Below are 20,595 nucleotides of genomic sequence, written 5' to 3'. Positions count from 1 at the left end.
AAGGTTACAGATTTCCATGTTAGTGTTCTATATATGGAGCTGGATCAGGTTCTCATTTGGGCTAGGACAGGGATAAAGAGGTGATGTTGCTGTGTATAGTATGGTGGCAGTCATGCCCCATAGTCCTTTCAGCATCTTAAAGATTGTGTCCATGAGATCAATCTCCCCTCATGTGGTGTACACATACCCATTTTATTAGGCTCCCCTCCTTAGTGGTTATAGCATTGCCTTTACAACCACCTTTGTACTTATGATGAGTAGGCTCTAAAAGTTACGGCACTAAAGGTTGGGGGAGATTCCTTACCACCAGCCCTTCCAGCTCGGTATGCTGTGAAAAGGAGGAAGGCAGGGAGATTAAACATTTGGATATTTTATAGATTTTATAGATTCTTTTTCTGAACCCTAATTCTAGAATAGAGGTGTATTGATCAATTAAGGAAAAAGCCAAAAGCAGATGGAGTTTTTCTAACTTCTTATTTAGGATACTATAAGAAAAACACCTCATAGGGATCCCTTACTTTGGCATGGCTGGGTACATTAATGTGAAATGGAGGTAAGACAATGTTGGGCAGATAGTAGAACTGAGTTAGCAAGCCAAAATCTCTCCTGAGTTCTGTATGCCTTGAAAGCAATCTAGAAGTTGCTTCAGGTCCCATGAGGAATACTGAAGGAGCTGAGTTAGAATTCAGCAGGCCAGTCAGAGGGCCACAGTAGGGACGGACAGGTAGACCTAGCTGCCAAGGTTGCGAGAAGAGTGCAGACAAGGGCATGATGAAGGATTTGGCTGAGATGCAGAGGGTTGTGCCGCTCTAAAAGGTGTCTCAAAGAGGTTGAGCCAGCCAGGAAGGTCTCCTGGGTTCAAACCAAGCCCAGAGATAAAATCACAAGTTCTTCAGCTACAAGACTTCACCAGAGACATGGCGGGTAGCAGTGGTGCGGAGGGTGTCCAGAAGACACCACTGCCTAAATACAAATCCTCTTCTCTTTTGCCATCTAGGGAAAGAGAAGGAAGGAAGAATAGGGAGAAAGAACTCTGGCAGTGGGTGTCTTTGAGTGACTGAATAGTAACCTGAAATGAGATTCTCCTAAGATTAGTAACGTTAAGATTTTTCTTCTGCCCAGTAAAAGTACAGGTTAAATTAAATTAGATCAGTTTATTTTCTTGGATTGAGTATTCATATGTAAATGTGATTTTCTCTCTCTCCCTGTGTTTATATAAAACACACGCACGCACACACACACACAATTACAAATGTATATTGATAGATTTTTATAAATATATTTAACAGTAGGTCTTGATCAAATGTCAAATAAAACAAAGACAGCGAGACTAGAATAATTCCAGGTAATTCAGAGGCATCAACATTTTTGAGTATTATCTCTTGGGCCTTCTCCTGTACATATGCTTTGTATTTAGATATTATTGTTTTTTCTGGGCACCTTTCAAAATTGGATACATCTGAACACATTCTTCTAGTCCACTCCTGTTTTCAAGCACTTGCAAACCCTTTTTCTGTCCTGATTTGTTCTGTGCCTCTCTCCTCTTCCCCCTGAACCAATGCTGCTGCTGCTGTTTCGACGACACCTGGAAGAGCCTCCTGACAGCTTGCCACACTTCCCAACCTGACACTTCAACATCTGTTAATTTACTAGAGGATGTAGCTGTCCATTGTACTTATTTCCTCTAAATCATTAGATGACTTCTTATCAATGAAATAATATGCTATACCTATGCAGGCTCTCTATAACCTGGCTAGAGCCCGTGTTTCAACCTTTGTTTCCACTTTCCACCTCCCTGCTGTTTTTCTCATGGTCTAGCCTTGCCTACCGATTTGCTGTTTTTTCTTTTTTTAAATATATACACTTTAAAATTAACTCCAGATGGATTAAAGATTTGCTGTTTGTTGAACAGATTTGAAAGCTTTAACTTCAACCTAGTCATCTCATATCCACATCTGCTCCAATGATACTTCTTTTCCAAGGATTCCCTGATAGTCTCCCTCTCTTGTTCTGCTGTTGTATTTTGTTTATGCTTCTGCAATAGAATATAGTCTGTGCCATAATACACACGAATTCCTTCCTTCTAGATTCAGAGTTCCTGGAAGGCAGAACCCATTTTTAAATTAACTTTTCATCCCTTACTCTGCCCAACACAATGGCCATCATCTAGAGTATTTGATAAATGCATGTAAAAGTGCTTTATAACATCAAAGTGCTATGTAAATAGTAATTCTTATTACTATTTATATGATATTATATGATTATTACTATACTATTACTAATTATATATTATTAGTATTTGTTAAATGGAGTTGAATTTACTTTTAGAAGACTTTTCATTTAATAAGAGAAATGATTTCCCACCTGTGGGACTCATCATAGAAGAACTGATATTATAGGTACTATAGATATATAGATAGGTGGGAATGATATTTCCCACCTTTGGGAATAATCATGGAATAACCGATACGATGTCTGAAGACATAGTAGGCAGAGATATTATGGAGGAGAAAGGAGAGGGAGCCTTAATTTTGGAGTCTTCTTTTTCCTTCATAGACATGTCCCAGAGGGCTGGCCTTGTCCAGTGCTCCTTATCATTTATCCACGGGTTTTATTCACCACATATTACAAACCACAGACATTACTGGAAAGTTCCCCATCAGGGAAGATCAAAGAGGTGGCACTGTAATAAGAAACAGCAGGCTGTGGGGAGCTGGCCCCAGGCAGAGGCTCTACACGTGCTGCCTTACATGTCAGGCCAAGCACTTCTCTCCTGACCCTTGAGCCATAGGCATGCTATGAATATAATATGCCTGGCATTTCCTGATACAGGGGTTATTTCCATCTCTAGGAATTCTATAAATGTTCTCAGAAGCCTTTGGGACATTTACATTTTAAAAATAAACCTTTAGAACTCAACACAAATATCCTAGAAATCCGTGTATCAGCCTTTCCTTTGAAAACACCTGTAAGTCCTGCTGTGGCTTGCCTGAAGCAGGAAAGGGAAAAACCACACGGATCATGCTTGTAGGTAAAAAGTGCCCACAAGAAATAGCCATGCAGAAATTGGCACAAGCATGCTGAATGTCTGCCAACTTTCTCCATGGGAGCCTTGGAAAGTTTGATCAACCCAGAGAGGGAAGGAGGAGCGAGGAAAAGGAAAGGAAATTAAAGAAAGAAAAGGAAAAGGCAAAGGCGGGGGGTGGGAAGGAAAGTGGGAGGAAGGAAGGGAGGGAGGGAGGGAGGGAGGGAGGAAGGGAGGAAGGGAGAAAGGAGCAAATGAGGAAAGGGGGGAGGGGTGAGGAAGGAAGGGAGAGAGGGAGGGAGGAAGCGAAGGAGGGAGGGAGGGAGTGAAGAAGGAAGGGAGAGAGGGAGGGAAGAAGAGAAGGAGGGAGGGAGGAAATAAGGAAAGGAGGGAGGAAAGAGAAATGAAGAAAAGAAAAAAAGATAAAAGAAAAGAATGGAAGGAAGAAGCAAGCTCCTGGAAGCTGTTACTTATCACTTGGGCAGGCATTTGAGAATTTAGTTTTTCAGGCAGCAAATCTGCTGAAATCCATATCTAGGTCATCTCTGGAGTATCCCCATAGAGGAGGAAATAGCCCAAATGCAACTGAAATAAGAGATAAAAGGGAGATTTTCTCCAATGCTGGATATTGTAGAATAGTATCAACTCTCCCGTCTCCTGAAACAATGCAGACATGAAAGGGCATCCTACCTGCTATGCTGATGGTGGCAGCAGCCTTGGAAGTACTGAACTTCTCTCCATGCTTGTTGGTAGCTATACATGTGTAGAGTCCTGGCTTGGTGATAAACAGTTGCAGTCTTGAGTCAATCACTCGGTCTTTCACACTCTCTTGAATAGACCCAGAAGAAACCTGATGTAGTAAAGGAAAATAAAAGATAGAACTCAGTCAAGGATTTCTTTCTATACCGTGTAAATAGATTTGAAGGAAAAAGCATTAAGATTATGATCAAGTACATGTGGTGCACTGCAAAAATAGCCAAAAAAAATTTGCCCTCCCTATGTCCATGCCCTTGCAATGTGACTTTGTAGCTCTTCCCTCAAGAAGTAGCATTTTTCTCCATAACTTGAATTTAGATTAGCCTTGTGATGTGTTTTGGAATGAATGAGCAGAAACTAAAGTTCTTGCACATTGTGGCTTGCTCTCTTGTTTATGGAATCTGGAGCCACCTATAAATAACCAAGAGCCAGCATGCTAGAAAATGAAACACACACAGCCTGTTTATCCCCACTGCCCCAGGTGGGAACCAACCACAGCTATCTGAGGTACACGTAAGGCTGTTCTGAACCAACTAGCACCCTTTCACCTGCCAATCACAGGAACTTGACCAGTCAGGATCAGGCAGTCCTGCTCACCAGCAAAACCACCCAGTTGAACCACAGACTTGTGAGCACTAATAGTTACTGGTTTAAGTTACTAAACTTTGGGCTGGTGTGTGATATAGCCATAGGTAACCAATGCAAGGTATGAATAATATACAGTGTGAATCCTCCGATATATGTCCTCAATGTCCTGCAGGTGATAGTGAAGTATAAGAGGTTGCAGACTTAGGGACTTATTTTCATAACTCCAGTTCTCCATAAATGCATGTCAGATAAGTAGATGGTTATCAAGAAAAATGTTTGTGAAGCCAAGTCAGTCTCTGAGGCATGACATACATAATATATACATAATACCTCAACATCACTGAAAACATCCTTAGTAGGAAAGAGAAGCAGTTTTTAAATTACCTGACCTCTCTTCTCCTGGACTTCGCCCAGGAATTGAAACAGTTTAGCAAAGAGACCAACATGTTAGGAAGTTCATGCAGGAAGTACTACTTAAACGAGAGAATCAAATGTTCTTAAAAAGCCAAGATATCACTGCAATATTGGCACCCAATTAACAGCTGAATGTACATAAATGCATATATATTAGTCAACATTACTCCAACTCTATAGGAAAGATAGCTGCCCAGCACATTTTACAAGGTTGCATAGTTAGAGTTTGCATCCTAGTGTGCCTAACACCAAAGCCTATGCTTTTAGTTATTATGTTACAGTGTCTTCCCTAGTCCTAGAAGACAGAACAAATGAAAGTCCTTAGAAAACAGGAAGAGTAACAATTACCTTAACAAATCAACCAACCATGAACGAAATACATGTCTGACAAACGTCATTGTTAAGGTGGTGGCATTTTATAAAATGGTGTGTTTTTTCCCACTGTTTTCTTGAGCACAATACCACATTTTCAATAACTAATCTTTAATTAACATTACTTATATGAGGGAAAGATGATGCCAATTTCAGGGAAATTGGAGTGAAATGACAATTAAGGAGTCAACTGTGGTATGCCTTGACTTTAACTTAAAGGAGTGGAGATGGGTCCCATAGTGGCCTGAACTTGGCTTCTTGGCTGAAGGAGATTCCTCTGTCCAGTATCAGGGAATGAGGCTGAGAATGAGACATTTTGGAGCCAATTATTTTATTGTATTGCATGAGAGGATTTTCACAGTTTGACTAGCCAGGAAGAATAAAACCCTGAGGTAAGTCAGACTTTCTTCCTAGCTGCCAGGTGTCTGGCTATCCCTGGCACCAAGCACTGTGTAGCAATCAGGCCATGAACATTGTCCAACTAGCTTGTCTTTTTATTCTTTATCTTCGCGAATAGTCTAAGTTCTTATGATAAAAACTGGCTTATGTGATTATCAGTTTACCTTAACTGGGGAATCTTTCCAGGTCAGATCAAGTATCGTGGCATTTTCCCCAGATAAGCATCCTAGGCTCTATGAGAAATTAACAAAGTGGAGAGAAAAATGTTTTTAAGAGACAAGCACTCAGCTGGGAATTCAAACTGAATTCATCATTATCATATTTATCAGAAGTGCAGTGTTTTGTCACATGAGTATCCAAGTTAGATCAAAAGGACTGAAAATATTTGGACTCTCCTAAATTTTAATACAAAGTAACAATGAGAAAAAAGCTGAAGACCCAAAGCCTCTATGCTGAATCAACAGACTTTATGTTATTTTGTATTTTATATTTTGTTTATAAATATCTTTTTCCAGAACAGTTTGAAAATTCTTTGCAAAGATGGTTCCCTTCTACAAGAAGCAGGAATGTGCAATGCCTTAGAGACAACTTTGAAGCAAGGAATCTCCCCAAATGTTGCCCTAAGTTCCACTGTTTTCATGTTCACACCTAAGAAAGTCATTCTTAAACACCTCCTCAAGATCACTGAAAACATCGTTAAGCAGGAAAGAGAAGCAGTTTTTAAACTGCCTGACCTCTCTTCTCCTGGACTTCATCCAGGTGTTGAAATAGTTCAGCAAAGAGACCAACACATTAGGAGGTTCATGCTTGAGTACGAAGTGGCTTCTGAATACCTCCCCCGCTTTCAGAGGCCTTGCTTGCTTCAGTTTGTGACTCATGCACAGCAGGCCCTGTTAGTCATAGTTAGAATTTGTTTTTCTTTCTTCATGGATCATTCTGATCAACAGTTTAGTATTTTTGATGACCTGAAAATAAAAACAACTCCCTCTGCCCTCCATTTTGATCTTTTATCATTCCTCAGGTTTAAAAGATCAAAGGGGTAAGTCTGGATTAATACTGTGAGCTTTTACCAAGGTATGCCTAAAGAAAACAGAGTACTTACTTGAGGTGACTATGTTTGGTAGTTACAGGAAATACATGATATTCTCTAAGTCACTCAGGCATATCAACCTGAGGGAGCTGGAGAAACAGCTCTCTGCTCTGGGCGTGATGTTGTCTTTCTGAGTTAGCAGTAACTATGTGAGGAGATGAATCTGTTAATTTGCTTGACTGTAGTAATCATTTCATCGTATATGTTATCTAAACATCATATTTTACCCCTTATATATAATAAAAATCAAAATAAAGCATCTTTTTTTTTCTAAAAAGAGGTGGTATGATAGGAAGCGCTATTAAATAGGCCTAATAATTTATACCTGACATAATGTGTGTAAACACTCTTTGAAGTTGATAGAGCAGTTATAGACCTGTAGAGTACTTCTTAACATATCATTAATACATTAATAATGCCATCTTGAGAGAATCTACCCCCAGCTATGGATAATCTGGTAATTTTAGGATTTGACCTTAGCAAAGGAAGCCTCTCAAAGATATTCTGGTCTCAATGGCCCTGTTTTGCAAATAGTTTCAGCTGGCTGGGAATACTTGAGAAACTGTTAGAATGTGGCCTAGTAGGGTTCATATTTATGCAGTTGTAATAATGTCTGTTTATGAATCATAGAAAAAGGGATAATAAACCGAGAGACATTTCCATCGATTTTCTGATTAACGTAGCCATTAATATTAGGCTCTTTCAAACAGTCTGCTGAATTATTCCACATAAGACTTGTTACATGTAATTATTTTGGTTTACTCAGCTCGTAAGATAAAAGGACTTCATGGGTCATGTATTTTTAACAAAAACTAGCCTCTTAAAAATATGTCTAAATATAGATATGCCTCCCTTTAAGAAAATTTAAAAACACAATCTCAACCTAGGTGATTTGGCTATTTATTTTATAAAATTCTAATAAGTTAAAATTATTTAATTTCTAAAATATTGTAATTATGTTTATTAGACAAAGCAAGAGGGACATGAAATTTTTCTATATTTTTTAGTTGCATGCCAAAATAACAGAGATATTATTGGTATAACTTTAAATAAATATACTTATAAAAATACAAAGAATTTTCTTTTTATAAAGTAAGCTCTGCTCTATCCATGCCAAACTAACTATTTCCAAGACTGTAAAACAAAAGGAATATTACCAATCACTCTGAAGTTAATCTGTGAATTCAGATTTCCACGAAAAATGTATGGCATTTCCATAGGAGGAAAGCAAGATATTTTCTAATCCCTGTGGGGCGTGTTGCTGGACTTTCTCTTGCTCTTTGACTCTAACTGTTCAGGGTTTTGGTTTACTAGCAGGTTCACAGAGTGGGAGAAAGGGAACAGTCACCTCTTTCAGAGTACCCATTGTACTTAGTAGCATGCTACGGCATTAGTTTACTAATTTGTAGTGAGGGAAGAGCCACAGTTCAAACTGTTTTATTCTGTGCCAAATATCTCACAGCTCTGCATTTGTCTTTGTTCGGTCCACCAAAAATGATGTCAGGACTATAGGATTCTCTGTGTTCTCCTCCGTGGGCTTTCCGGTTTGCCACTTTTACAACATTAAATGCCTGACATTGCATCTGTGTCCTGTGATTTGCGTCAATGTGGACAGTCGTCTTGATTTCCTTTCAGACTTGGGTAGAATTACCAAGAACTAAACTTGGCTCTAAGAGCAGCGTGCACTCTCTGACCATAAGGACTACAGATGCACTTTGCTTTCTGCCTGGATGGAAGTCACTTAGTTTGTTTTGTTCTTGTTTTAGAATCTGAGGTGATAAATTTATTTTGCCTTTCATTTTTTGTGAAATGACCCCAACTTACAAATTGGGGGTCTCAATAAGACCGAAACGATCTTAAACTATCCTACTCTTATTATTCCTGAACTTCAACAGAGAATAATCATTCATCTTCCACTTCTAACCTCATATGAATCTTTTGAAAATACTAAAAATTTAAAAAATGTATACCTTTCCATTTTCTTGCTATTTTTACATAGGCAAATTAGTGAAGTTATATTGTCAGTCTCCCAGTTTATACTCTTTTGAGAGGCTTTAGACAACTGTAACAATTTCCATGTAAGAGCCGCAAAACAATGACAAATAATATTCAAATTTTAAATAACACTTGAAATGTACTTTGAGAGTTAAGAAGAACAGGGACTCCAAGTTACTTTATTGTAACAACAAAATCAGGGAACATTAGCCCTGTTGCCACATTAGAGATCATCTGGATAGCTACCTGACATCTGTGTTAGCGCAGATTTGAGAAAATCAGTGTCTGAGGAGTAAATGGATCCCCAAATCACATTAGCTAAAGAGAGGCATATACAAGCTAAGTCTTCCAACTCTCCATCTCATTCACATTCTACCATGCCTCAAGTTACAAGCTGGAAAAGCACGTTCATTTCTTTATGTACTATATTTGAAAGGACGTAGGATAGACAAATAAAATGAAACAATTTTATTAACAAATTATGAGAAAATTGATTTTGTTCAAGTAACAGAAACTTCAGCAAAAATGATAGTGAAAATGACAATAATACATGAATTATATGTCTTGGGGGGTGTCATTGCCATAAGACATTCTTTGTTATTGGGGTAGCCATGGATTTTGACGTTTTCCCCGTTTTATGACATCCAACTAAAATTTCACACATTGACACATTTTGTTCTCCGTGCCCTTCCCTGCCTTCCCCCTGTTCTCCTTCTTGTCTGATGTCCTAGTTCTTACCTTTCAGGCTGCAGCTTTACAGGGACAAGGGTGGGGCCAGGTACAAGTATAGAGGAAAGCATTATTTTTTGAGATTCCTTTTTTTAAAAAAGCAAAATTAGACTTTTAATTTTTTAGGCTTATTGGTGGTATAACTCACAAATAGAAATTGTACATATTTAAAGTGAATAAGGTGCTGTTTTGATATATGTATATATTATGAAATAATCACTGCAATCAAGAGAGGGAACTATCACCTCACATGATTACCTTTGTGTGTATGTGGTGAGAACACTTAGGAGCTACCCTCTTAGCAAATTTCAAGTGTGCAATACAGTGTTGTTAACTGTAGTCACTACATGGTACATTACATCTCCTGTACTTATTCATCTCGCGTGACTGAAACTCTATACCCTTTGATGATCATCTCCCCATCCTCCCATCCCTGACAGCCACCATTCTACTCTGTGCTTCTAGGAGTTCAACTCTTAGATTCCACATACAAGTGAGATCGTTTGGTATTTGCCTTCTGTATCTGGCTGATTTCACTTAGCATAATGTTCTCAAGGTGCTCCATGTCGAGATGCTTTGAATAAGGTTACAGGTCTGGGAAACTTCACTCTCAGTCTTCTGAACTCTCTTCCCTTCTATCTTTCTGAAACTGTAAGTTGTTTAACTTTATTTAAAAGCAGTATACAAATTAACTTATTACATGGAGATGCCTCAGGGTTACCATTCTTTCATGCTGCAAAATGCTTCTAAAGCCTACAGTGTGCCAAGCCCTAATGACAGGATAACTTCCTGCTTTAAGGCTGTTTTTTATTGTTTGTTTTGCTCCAGAGTATTTACCTTAGTTTTAGTTACTGTTATTTAATTCAGAAGAAACTTTATAATGACCTACAAAAGAGAGGAATAAAAACAATTTAGGAATAAGAACTGGGTTATGAAAAAACTCTCTGGGATTTTTGGTGCTCATCGTAGGCACAGAGACACCAGAAGTGCACACACAAGAAAAGAAAGCCATGTGAGGATACATGGAGATAACCACGTGAAGCCACCTGCAAGCCAGGAAGAGAGGCCTTACTGGAAACCAACCCTGGTAGCACCTTGACCTTGGACTTCCAGCCTTTAGAACCATAAGAAAAAAAATTTCTGTTGTTTAAGACACAGAAATTTTCTGTGATATTCTGTTATGGCAGCCCTAATATACTAATATAATTCTGGAGAAAAGAAAGTCATGAAGATACAAAATAGATAAGTCTATGAAAGAAAGTGCCTTGGATTGGGTAGAAATTATGCTTAATATCATGTGAGTTACCATAAGGTTTCACCTTCTTTGAAAAGAAGTCTCCCATATTCTTGTCGTAATGCTTGCATTAAACACACTTTGGGATGATGTCCCGATTTGGGACACTTCTTTGATCTCCAAATGTTACCATTAATATCTGGGCTTCCAGAGTTTGTCAGTAAAAAGATTTTATAGAAAATCTGCTTGGGAGTCATTTTCAATCCTCCCAAGATGACTTTTTGGGGGACTGACTAGACCCCAACATAGACTTTCCATCAACTAACAAATTGGGGGCTTGCTAATGTGGTCAAACATGGCTAGCCTGAGGAACATGCATCACTGGTGTCATCTTAAATGTTCCCTGATTTCTGAAGAAACATGAATGTGTCTATGAGGGTGAGAGTTGGTTTTAAATATCGGGCAGGCACAGAGGATATAAAGCCAACTTACAAGTGTGTCAGTTGAGTTAGAGCTCTCCTGCACCAGTTATTGCTCCTCCCTACTTCCCACCCAATCCTTCTGGGGTCATAAATAGCAGCTAGGAAACAGGGGAAGAATGAGTGAGCATGAGCTAAGAAGCCAACTGTAATTTTTTTACATGAAAGTTAAACTGCAATATCCCTGAGAAGGGAGGAACTGTGAATGCCATTGGATGCTTCGGTTATTACTTGGGACTAGACACTGAAATGACTTAGTTGGGATGTTAATGATTTAAAATCAACTAATAGTAATCAGAAAAATCACAGAGCCTCCTTAGGGTAGGCTTAAATAGTGGCAAAAGAATTTTCTCTGCTGAATAAAATGACAAAGAAAGTAAGATTGTGTTATGTGCAAGTCTTGTTCATTCAACAGCTGAGTTACAGTAATAATAATCTTAGCTCACATGTTTAACTCTTGTTTATGGACCCAAAATCCTAAAATATAAACATAAAATTAAGAAAAAAAATGTATAGAAAGATGGTATTATCAAAGGATGAGACATTTTCAGCAATTTCTGGAAGATAAAGAGAGGTGATTGGATAGATAGAAAAATTAACATCCATTAAGTAGCTGAAACCTACAGTGCATAGCAGGTAAACAAAGATAACTAGGCATACAAGGAAACAACGCAAAATAAACATGAATCAGTGGGAAAACAGACACAAGAGGTGAAACCTAGCACAAAAGAAGAGGTTTACTGAGAGAAGAATGGTTACATTTTGCCTATAAATTAATGGAAAATTTCAAAGTTCAGATAGCAGGGGCTATAAGTAGGAGGCAGCTTGAAGGAAGTCAGCAAAGTAATGGAAGAACTCTTGGAACATTTTTCTTCAGAGATTACCCATTCCCAGGTATTTCTTTGTCATGATGTGACAACCAACTAATACAGCTACCAAGCACTTGATATTATTCCTTTTAATTATAGGTATGCACCCATTAACCAACCTTCCTTCCCCACTACCTTTCCGAGCCTCTAGTATCCATCATTTTACTCTCTATCTCCATGAGGTTAATTTGTTTTTAGCTCCTACATATTAGCAAGAACATGAAATACTTGTCTTTCTGTGTCTGGCTTATTTCACTTAACATAAATGTCCTGCAGTTCCATCCATGTTGTTGCAAATAACAGGATTTTATTCTTCTTATGGATGAGTAATATTTCATTGTGTATATGTACCACATTTTCTTTATCCATTCATCCACTGATGGATACTTAGGTTGATTCTATATCTTGGTTATTGTGAATAATGCTACAATAAAAATGGGAGTGCAGATATCTCTTAGATACACTGATTTTCTTTCTTTGAGCTGTATATCCATCCAGTAGTGAGATTGCTGGATCATATGGCAATTCTATTTTTAGTTTTCTGAGTAACATCTTTACTGTTTTCTGTAGTGACTGTAGTAATTCACATTCCCACGAATAGTGTAGGAGAGTTCTAATTTCTCCTAAGGTTGAACTTTCTGTCTTCTTTTCCTGCTTCATTTTTCTCCATAGCATTTGATGTCATACACATACAACACATATTTTTCTGTCTTTCCCCATGAGAAGGTAAGCTCTTTGAGGGCAGAGAACTTAGCCTGTTTTGTTTACTCCTATATCCACAAGGCCTGGAATAGTATTAGATGTTGAGAAGCTCGATACACACTTGTAGAATGAATAAATGAATGAATGTATGTAGGTAAAGTGCTTGAAATAGGGCCTTGCTGAAAATAACCACTTAATATAAGTCAGTTATTATTACCACTATTAAAAATGATGAAAAGAATGTTGAACTAACATGAATCCTAATTCCTAATTACTTTTCATCAAAGTAGCTTCTAGCAGGGAACTCATCTTCATTGATGAGTTTTATGAAAATTATTTTACTTATATGAGAAGGTATTACTACCACTTCCCATTTACACAAAGACACAGAGAAAGAATTTGGTTTTCTAATATTCTTCATGATACAAGAAGCAAACTCTTGCAGTTTGATGTCTATGGCAGTGGCTTCTAGGACAAAGATATTGGGAGGCTTTGAAAAGTGGTGTAGGTGAGACCAATGACAGAAATCTGGGTTAACTACAAGTATATGGTCTATCCTGCAATTCACCACCAAAGGGTCTTCCCCAGACAAGTCCCCACACACATGACACTCACAGCATTTCCGTTTTCAATCCAGGTGATGGTGGGGACAGGAATGCCTGTTGCTGTACAGTGCAGGGTCACAAAGGAGCCAAAGGTGACATTGTGGGATTCAGGAGCCCTCAGGATCCTGGCAAAAACTGTTAGGAAGACAGAATTTGTGAGTGATGCTTCTGTAGGAAGTGGTCAAGCTAGAGTGATCTTTTAAAAATGCAAATTAGACCATGTTCCCCTGTGTGCAATCCTTCAGTGTTTGCTCTCTTTTAAGGATAATACCAAATGCCATGGCCGAGCCTGCAAGCCCTTTATGTCATAACTTTTATCACCACTCAAGGACACACTGACTTATTCCTAACGTAGAAACTTGCCCTTGTTCTTCCTTTGCCTAGACCACTCATCCCCCAGATCCTCACTTAGTTGGTTCCTTGGATCATTCAAGTCTCTGTTTAAGTGACATTTTCTTAGAAAGGTCCTCCTTAATCACCCAACATCAGGTGTAATTCTCCCCCCATTCACTTTTCATCAGCCTACATTATTGTCTTTACAGACTTTACAACTATCTGAAATTACCTTATTTATTTTTTACTTGTCTATTAGTCCCCTTTCTTGTTAGATTGTTCGAAGCCAAAAGCCTTGCCTATTTTGTTGATGGCTGTATTGTTTCAGGCAGGGTTCCTGACCAGAGCAAGCATAGGCTAGTGTTTTATTGAATTAATCAAATAATTATGCTTTATACCCTCAACTGTATCACAATGGGAGGGCAGAAAAATTGTGTCAAACTTTTCAGTTAATACATTGGGGAAAAAAGAGAGAATATTTTAGATAAAGTACAGGCAGGAGAATGAGTAATTTATATTCCTTTCAAACCTTGAATCCCCACTGATTAAGTAAGAGGAAGTAACTTTGATGTAGGAAGAAATTTTACCTTTACAGAGTGGGATTGAGGCTTACAGTACATTATAAATTGAAGGATACTTAGATTCACAGAATCATTAAACTTGGAAGAGACTTCAGAGATCAGCTAGATTTTGCTCTTATTTTATAGATGTAGAAACTAAATCTTTGTTAATTTAAGTAAGATGGTTTCCCAAGGTAACAACAGTGATGAATGAGAAACCTGGACTCAGGTCTTCTGACTTCAAATTCAGTGTTTGTTTAAACAATTATGGAATCTTTTGGATGGCCTGTTATACTGTAAATGTATTTTATCCTCCTAGCTTTTGATTTCTAGGACTTAAGCACAGAACATAATATTAGAGTATTAAGCCCCAATTAACACAGTGCTTTGAAGCTGAGTTCTAGTTAATTGAAATTTGTGAAGACTGGATTCTAAACTAAAGTTTGGGGAGACTACATGTGCTAGATTAGGAGATACGCGGGGCAATGATAGAACAGGTCCGGAGCAGTGTCACGAGTTGGTTTGATGGCTGAATACCTCTTAAAAAGCATTGCATAATTTAAAGAGATTAAGGAATATTTGATTTGTTTGACAATTGGGGACTTTTTGTGAATTTACATTAATTTGACTTCCTATCTTTGGATATTGATATTTTAGATATACAAATGTGGGGCCCAAAATCCAGGAGAAAAGAAATACAAAGAAGATGCTGTCTTCAAGGCAAAAACAGATTACAAAAAAATAACAAAGAATGCTATGAAATGTTTAAAATGGAGCCGAATCTCTCCCCCAAAACCAAAATTGAGCCTGATTTTAAGTCCTGGGGTCTAATTAACAATCTATAAAAATTAAAGGGTTGAGTAACATTTCAAAGAACACTATGGAGATGCAATTCAATCAAACCCAGACATTTAACAGGGAAAATTATTAGCATTAGGGGGTACGAAAGGAAGAGCGATCTATTATAGATTGAAAGAGACTTAAGAGACATATTACCTAAATGCAATGTGTGGCCCTGCTTGCATTCTTATTCTCCCAACTTAGTCTAAATTCACACTTGATAACTAACACTGATAGGCATCCTAGCAAGGGTGCATCCAGGTACTTATCTAATATTTTCTAGTTGCAGTAACAGAGACATAGCGTCCATGTGCATCATCTGGCTAAAGTAACTCTTGTAGGGGTTGGGGCTATGCTTGTGTTTCCTAAATTTTTTGAGTGTGGGACTACTGCATGACCATCTTATGGGTCCCATTGCCCCCGAGAATCTGAAACAAGCAAGATCTTTGAGAGATTTGGAAAATAGTGCTAGAAAAATGTTCTAGTAACATTGACTATACCCTTGAAATTTCAGAATCAAAAAGGCTTTTTGAATGAAAGCCTTCTGGCTGAAGAGGAGCAGAATAAAACATTGGAGAATAATACAATTTCGATTATGTTTTGCTGCTTTAATTTATAAAGCCAAGAGTTTTAGTTTGGGGTCTTTAAATTCTTCCTGGAAATATAGTAATCAGAAAGGTTTTATTTTGTCTTAATTTACAGCAGTTTTTCTTTTCTTTTGGCTGTTATTATATTATTTGGAATATCATTTGGTCTTATTGCAAAACCTCTGATTATCCATGTTGCACAATGCAACCAAGCGTAATGTGGGATAGTAAATAAAACAGAGTGATTCAATGTGACTTTGGAATTAATTTAATTAATATACTACTCTGCCCTCCATGGGAACTTTCTCGGGGTTCCAATGGAGCACAGGCGGGTACAGGCGTACTACTGACATTTTATAGGTAGCTTCCTGAATGTGAGACTGCTGATAAACTTCTTTCTGAAGGGGGCAGATTTGCTTTATCTGGCATGGGTTTTGTTCAGTGCAGTGGGTTAAGTTAAGAGGACAAAAAGGCCAGGGATTAAAAGGAAGCTGCTTTCTCCTGCACTCTCACATTCTCTCCAGATGATAAAATAAAAACTCGATCCCTTTTTTTTTCAGTATTGAAAGTTAGTTTTCACCCTTCTCTTAGTCTTCCTCCCTTCTCAAAGGAGATGGCAGATGTCTCTTGTGTTTCCACTCAAATATTTCCTTATCATAGTACTTTCTCATCCCCATTCCCCTTACCCTTGTTTATATTTTATCATAACACTTACTACTATCTGAATCATTTGGTAATCACTGATTTGTTTGCTTGTTTTTGTTTTTTTTCTGTCTCTCCCCTCTAGAATGTAAGCATCACAAGGGCAAGGTTTGCTTTGCTTTTTAATATGGGCTGACTGATATAATCTATGTATCTATCTGCATATCTGTCTCTATTTCTAGAACCCTGCATAATATATATATGGTTGGCTCTCAGTAAATATTTGCTAAGTGAATGAATAAATAAATGAATGAACATAAACTTCTCCAGTAAGGTTGGGGGAAGAGACTTGGATATGTTATGTGTATCTAAGCCCTATTCTAAGCTATCAGTCTCCCAGCTTTCCTGCATCTAAGAAGGATATAAGGTTGATGTGTGGTAAGTAAGTTCACCAGGTCAGGGTCTCTTCATCCTACAACTAGGAGTGAAAGGGGAAAGAGTGGGATAGGGACGAGGAGGATGAGAAGTTATGTTAGTCTAATTCTCACATGGAATAGAAATCTTTATTTTTCACTCCAGCCTTATCAGCAATAAAGTTGATATATTTTTACCCAGCTCTATCTGAGCAATTGCATAATACTCAAATTTATCATTTTCAAATCTGAAAGGTAAAAAGGTGATGCAGGAAATTTTGACATGTTTTTCAAGCATCAAAAACAATAAAGCCAGTTGCAATTAAAAATAAATGCCCAGTTAACCTCCATGAATAATAATACACCTGCAATAACAAACTTGGACATAGGTCAGCCGTAAATCCCATTATTTCAGTGATAGTCACAGCTGAAAATGCATTATTTCTAGGTCATCGACTTAAGTTATATGACATGTTTCTCATCAAATAAAATGGGTATAGAATATCCCTATTTTGTGTTTTATTTGCATGAAAGAATATAAAAGTATTTTGTTACATAAGCAAACTGCTTAATAGAAGTAGCATTAAATTATTTAATAAGTTGGAAAGCATTTATAGCTGTTTCGATACGGATTTTAAATCAAAAAAATCATCAAGCCCCTCCTTCTGTACATAGTTTTATCCATCTTTCTCCAATTCACTGTGAGCCCTAAACCACTTGCTTTCCTGTGGGCCAGCAAGTTCATCTGCAACATGGAAAATAGACACAGGTCATATATTTATCTCTGGGTTTTCTCTTGTGGGATCTATTCATGAGTTTCGAGCTTTAATTTATCTTGGGCAGACTTGCAGGGCTTACTGCAAGTGGAGAATGCTGTATTCAAAATTGGGCTCAAGAAGCCAGCAGTTCCAAAATCTTTTGTAACGTAACCACGTTATATTCTCTCCTTATTTCAAAGCATTTTCAGATACAGAATCAATTTTATGGTTGGTTGTCATCTTACAGAGTAATATATAGTAAAAAGATAAAGGCATAATTTACTCTGAAATTGTACTGGAGTGCAATAAAAACCCCAAGGGACAGGGGATCCATGTTAAGTCCTGAAATAAATGAGCGGGTTGGCTGGAGATGAACTACCTCTCTTTTCTTGGTAAGAGAGTAATGCCAGAGGAATACTTAAGTCTTTTATCAATTTCTATTTCTGAGCAGTTATTTCCAAAGACACAATGAGCTCCCATGGATTTTCTTTTCCCTTGCTCTTTTGTTATTTTCTAGCTTTCCTTGATGAGGGTTTTTAGGTTACATGATTCAAACCAGCAATGACTGATAGGAATAAATTAAGAAAAAAAATTGCATAGGACCGGGTAAAATGTGTTTTTACCTGCATTTAGTTGTAAGCAACCTGATATTTAAAAATAAGAAAACATTTTCAGTACTTTATGTGAGATACAGAGATGAGGAGATATTGTTTTAAATAATACCAGTTTAGGATTAATTCCTACAGTCAATTCTGTTACATGAGAACTCATGACTTTCATCCCCCAAATATCAAATTTTAGGTTAGAAAAGCACAAAGTTTGGGGCTTAATCAGAATACAAGGTACTTTTTTTGTGACAGGAAACTGTTGTTCTATAGTAGAGTTTTTCCCCAAACAAATTTAATTTCCAGCTATTTTCTTCTAAACATATTCCACTATGTATATATGTCTATGTGCAATGAAAATAATTTAATTTTTATTGATATGGAGCAATTGCACAATATGCCTCAGCTTGTTGAAATCATCCCAATAAAAACCTAAGTTGGCACCTTCACATTCTAAGATTTCTCCAAAAACTGTAAAGCCCCCTACCCAAGAATGACATCTTTTAGTCAAAGTGTAGCTTTCTTTTCCAGTGTATCTGGGATTTATACTTTCATGCTGATTTATTTTATTTCATTTTGTTTGCATTTCCAAAGACACCAGATTTAAACATTTCTTTTGACTCAATCTTCCTTAAGAAATGCAAAGGGTCAGTAAGCATATTATACATAAAGAAGCCTATCTAATAACATGATTAAGCGCTGTGACTTAATATTCCCCATACATTGTTATTTCTTTAAAAAAATGGCACTTAGAGCTGTTTATAAGGTCAGCAAAAATAAACAATTGAAATGATCCATGAATTTAATAAGAAGCCATGCAGAAAGAAAAAAAAATACCTTTAGTATCTTGTTCAGGTTCCCTTTCTTCTGTTAATAAAAACAAGACAAAACAAACACACACAATAAACACGCAAACAAAGCAACACATCATGAAAAGGGAAATCTTTGACCACAGAAACATCAATTGTGCAACAAGATTAATTAGAAGCTGCTTGTTTCTTATTTCAATAAGAAACAAATGCAATCAAGGGAAACTGCTGGCCTTTTGAAAGCAAACTATTAAATGACATAAGATTTCAAATGATTACTTTTAGCCAGGCAGTATTATACAGAAAATAAACTATGGCATATCTAACAATGTAGCTCTTTCATGAATTTTTATTCTAATGTTGACAATTACCCTTTCTTTCAGGGCCACAGAGTGCCTACTATTCTCATACATTGTGTTCCCGCCTTGTAGCTTAGAGTCTCTTCTTACCAGGCCCTGCTGTGAAGTCAGTGGTGTTGAATCTGGGATCTCAGCTATCATTTCTATGGCAATAGACTCATGTTGTGGTAAACAGAGGATTAGGGGGTTTCTGCAGAATAGAACCTACCACTGATGGAGATCTGCAACTCTGCACTAGCACAGAAGCTGCTTAGAGAGCAGAAAGGAGCAAATCATTACCTTCTGGAAATTTACTAAGGAAGTTAAGGTCCACAGGATATTGTAAAATGTTTAGATTGGATAGAAAGCACTGAGAATTTATAAATGTTTAAAAATCCTAGAAGAAAGACGACAAAACCAAATTAATTGTTCCAAAATATCTAATATAACCATACTAGATGTAGACCCCACGTGGAGCTATAGTTTTCTTTCCTGAAGTTCTATTTGTTCATGTCAATTTGAACCTTTCTTAGAGTTAGTAATAAGCCAACTGCAATATTTATTTGTAAGTAAAAAATGGCCATGCTATTGCTAACAACATTCAATGACAACAATACACTTGCATAGTCCTTCACAGATTATGGATATTTTCATGCACATTTTATGTGATCTCATTTAACTGTCACCATATCTCAGTAATTGAACATAATTGATACTATCTAGCCAGAGTTTGTTGATCTGTACATGTGATGGAAATGTTCCACCTGCAACCACATTATGGTTGCCAAGGACCATGTGTCCGTCCAGATGAACTTAGCCAAAATTGACAAGATCACAGGCAGGTTTAATCGCCAATTTAAAACCTATACTGTCTGTGGGGAATTTCTCAGAATGGGTGAGTCAGATGACTCCATTCTCTGACTGGTCAAGGCTGACAGTGTCTCAAACAACTTCTGATTAGTGAGAATCATGAGTGTGGAATATTTGTCATAAATAAATAGTGAAACCCCTCACTTTCTCTGTCTAAAATTAGCTCATTTTCCAAACAAAGGATATGAGTCTTAGAGATTTGCTGCAGGTGCAGAGCGAGGAATTCAACCTCCTTTGCAGGCATTGAGTCTTCCCAATGAGAAGTTCTCATATTTATACTTAACACCCAAATCCCTCACATTTAAGAGAATTTGTAATTCCTCATTTAGATTCTATTGCCTGTGTATACCTATGTAACAATCCTGCAAGATCTGCTCATGTACCCCAGAACTTAAAGTATAGATTTTACTGTCTGAACTTTCCCTACCTCCATCAACTCAGTGAATTGAATACATTTATTGCTAAAAAGAGATTGAGAGGTCATCTGTCAAATGTACCTTCAAATGAAGAAATTTTTTTTAACAATATTCCTAATGGTGCCTGGTAAAGCATAGGTATTGGATAAATATTAGTTTCTTTCATA

The 20,595-nt window shown here is 37.3% G+C and overlaps 1 protein-coding gene and 1 pseudogene across 3 annotated transcripts in view; one reads left to right on the top strand and one right to left on the bottom strand.

Moving 5' to 3' along the window:
- The window catches only part of MUSK (muscle associated receptor tyrosine kinase), a 127,117-nt gene that overhangs the window by 47,610 nt on the left and 58,912 nt on the right, over positions 1 to 20,595 (bottom strand). For 2 of the 3 annotated variants that reach the window (XM_003925236.3, XM_074395164.1), the window contains exons 6-7: positions 13,268 to 13,392; positions 3,716 to 3,875 (exon numbers count right to left, since the gene is read on the bottom strand). In XM_003925236.3, the coding sequence (XP_003925285.2) occupies positions 3,716 to 3,875; positions 13,268 to 13,392 (285 nt within the window). Of the gene's footprint in view, positions 1 to 3,715; positions 3,876 to 13,267; positions 13,393 to 18,832; positions 18,863 to 20,595 lie in introns of all 3 variants that reach the window. The other variant, XM_074395163.1, reaches the window with a different exon arrangement.
- Positions 19,309 to 20,099, top strand: LOC141583444 (small ribosomal subunit protein eS21 pseudogene; annotated as a pseudogene).

The sequence above is a fragment of the Saimiri boliviensis genome, chromosome 2 (assembly GCF_048565385.1).
Source record: "Saimiri boliviensis isolate mSaiBol1 chromosome 2, mSaiBol1.pri, whole genome shotgun sequence".
NCBI classification, from domain to species: domain Eukaryota; kingdom Metazoa; phylum Chordata; class Mammalia; order Primates; family Cebidae; genus Saimiri; species Saimiri boliviensis.
This window is presented reverse-complemented; position numbering and strand designations above follow the sequence as displayed.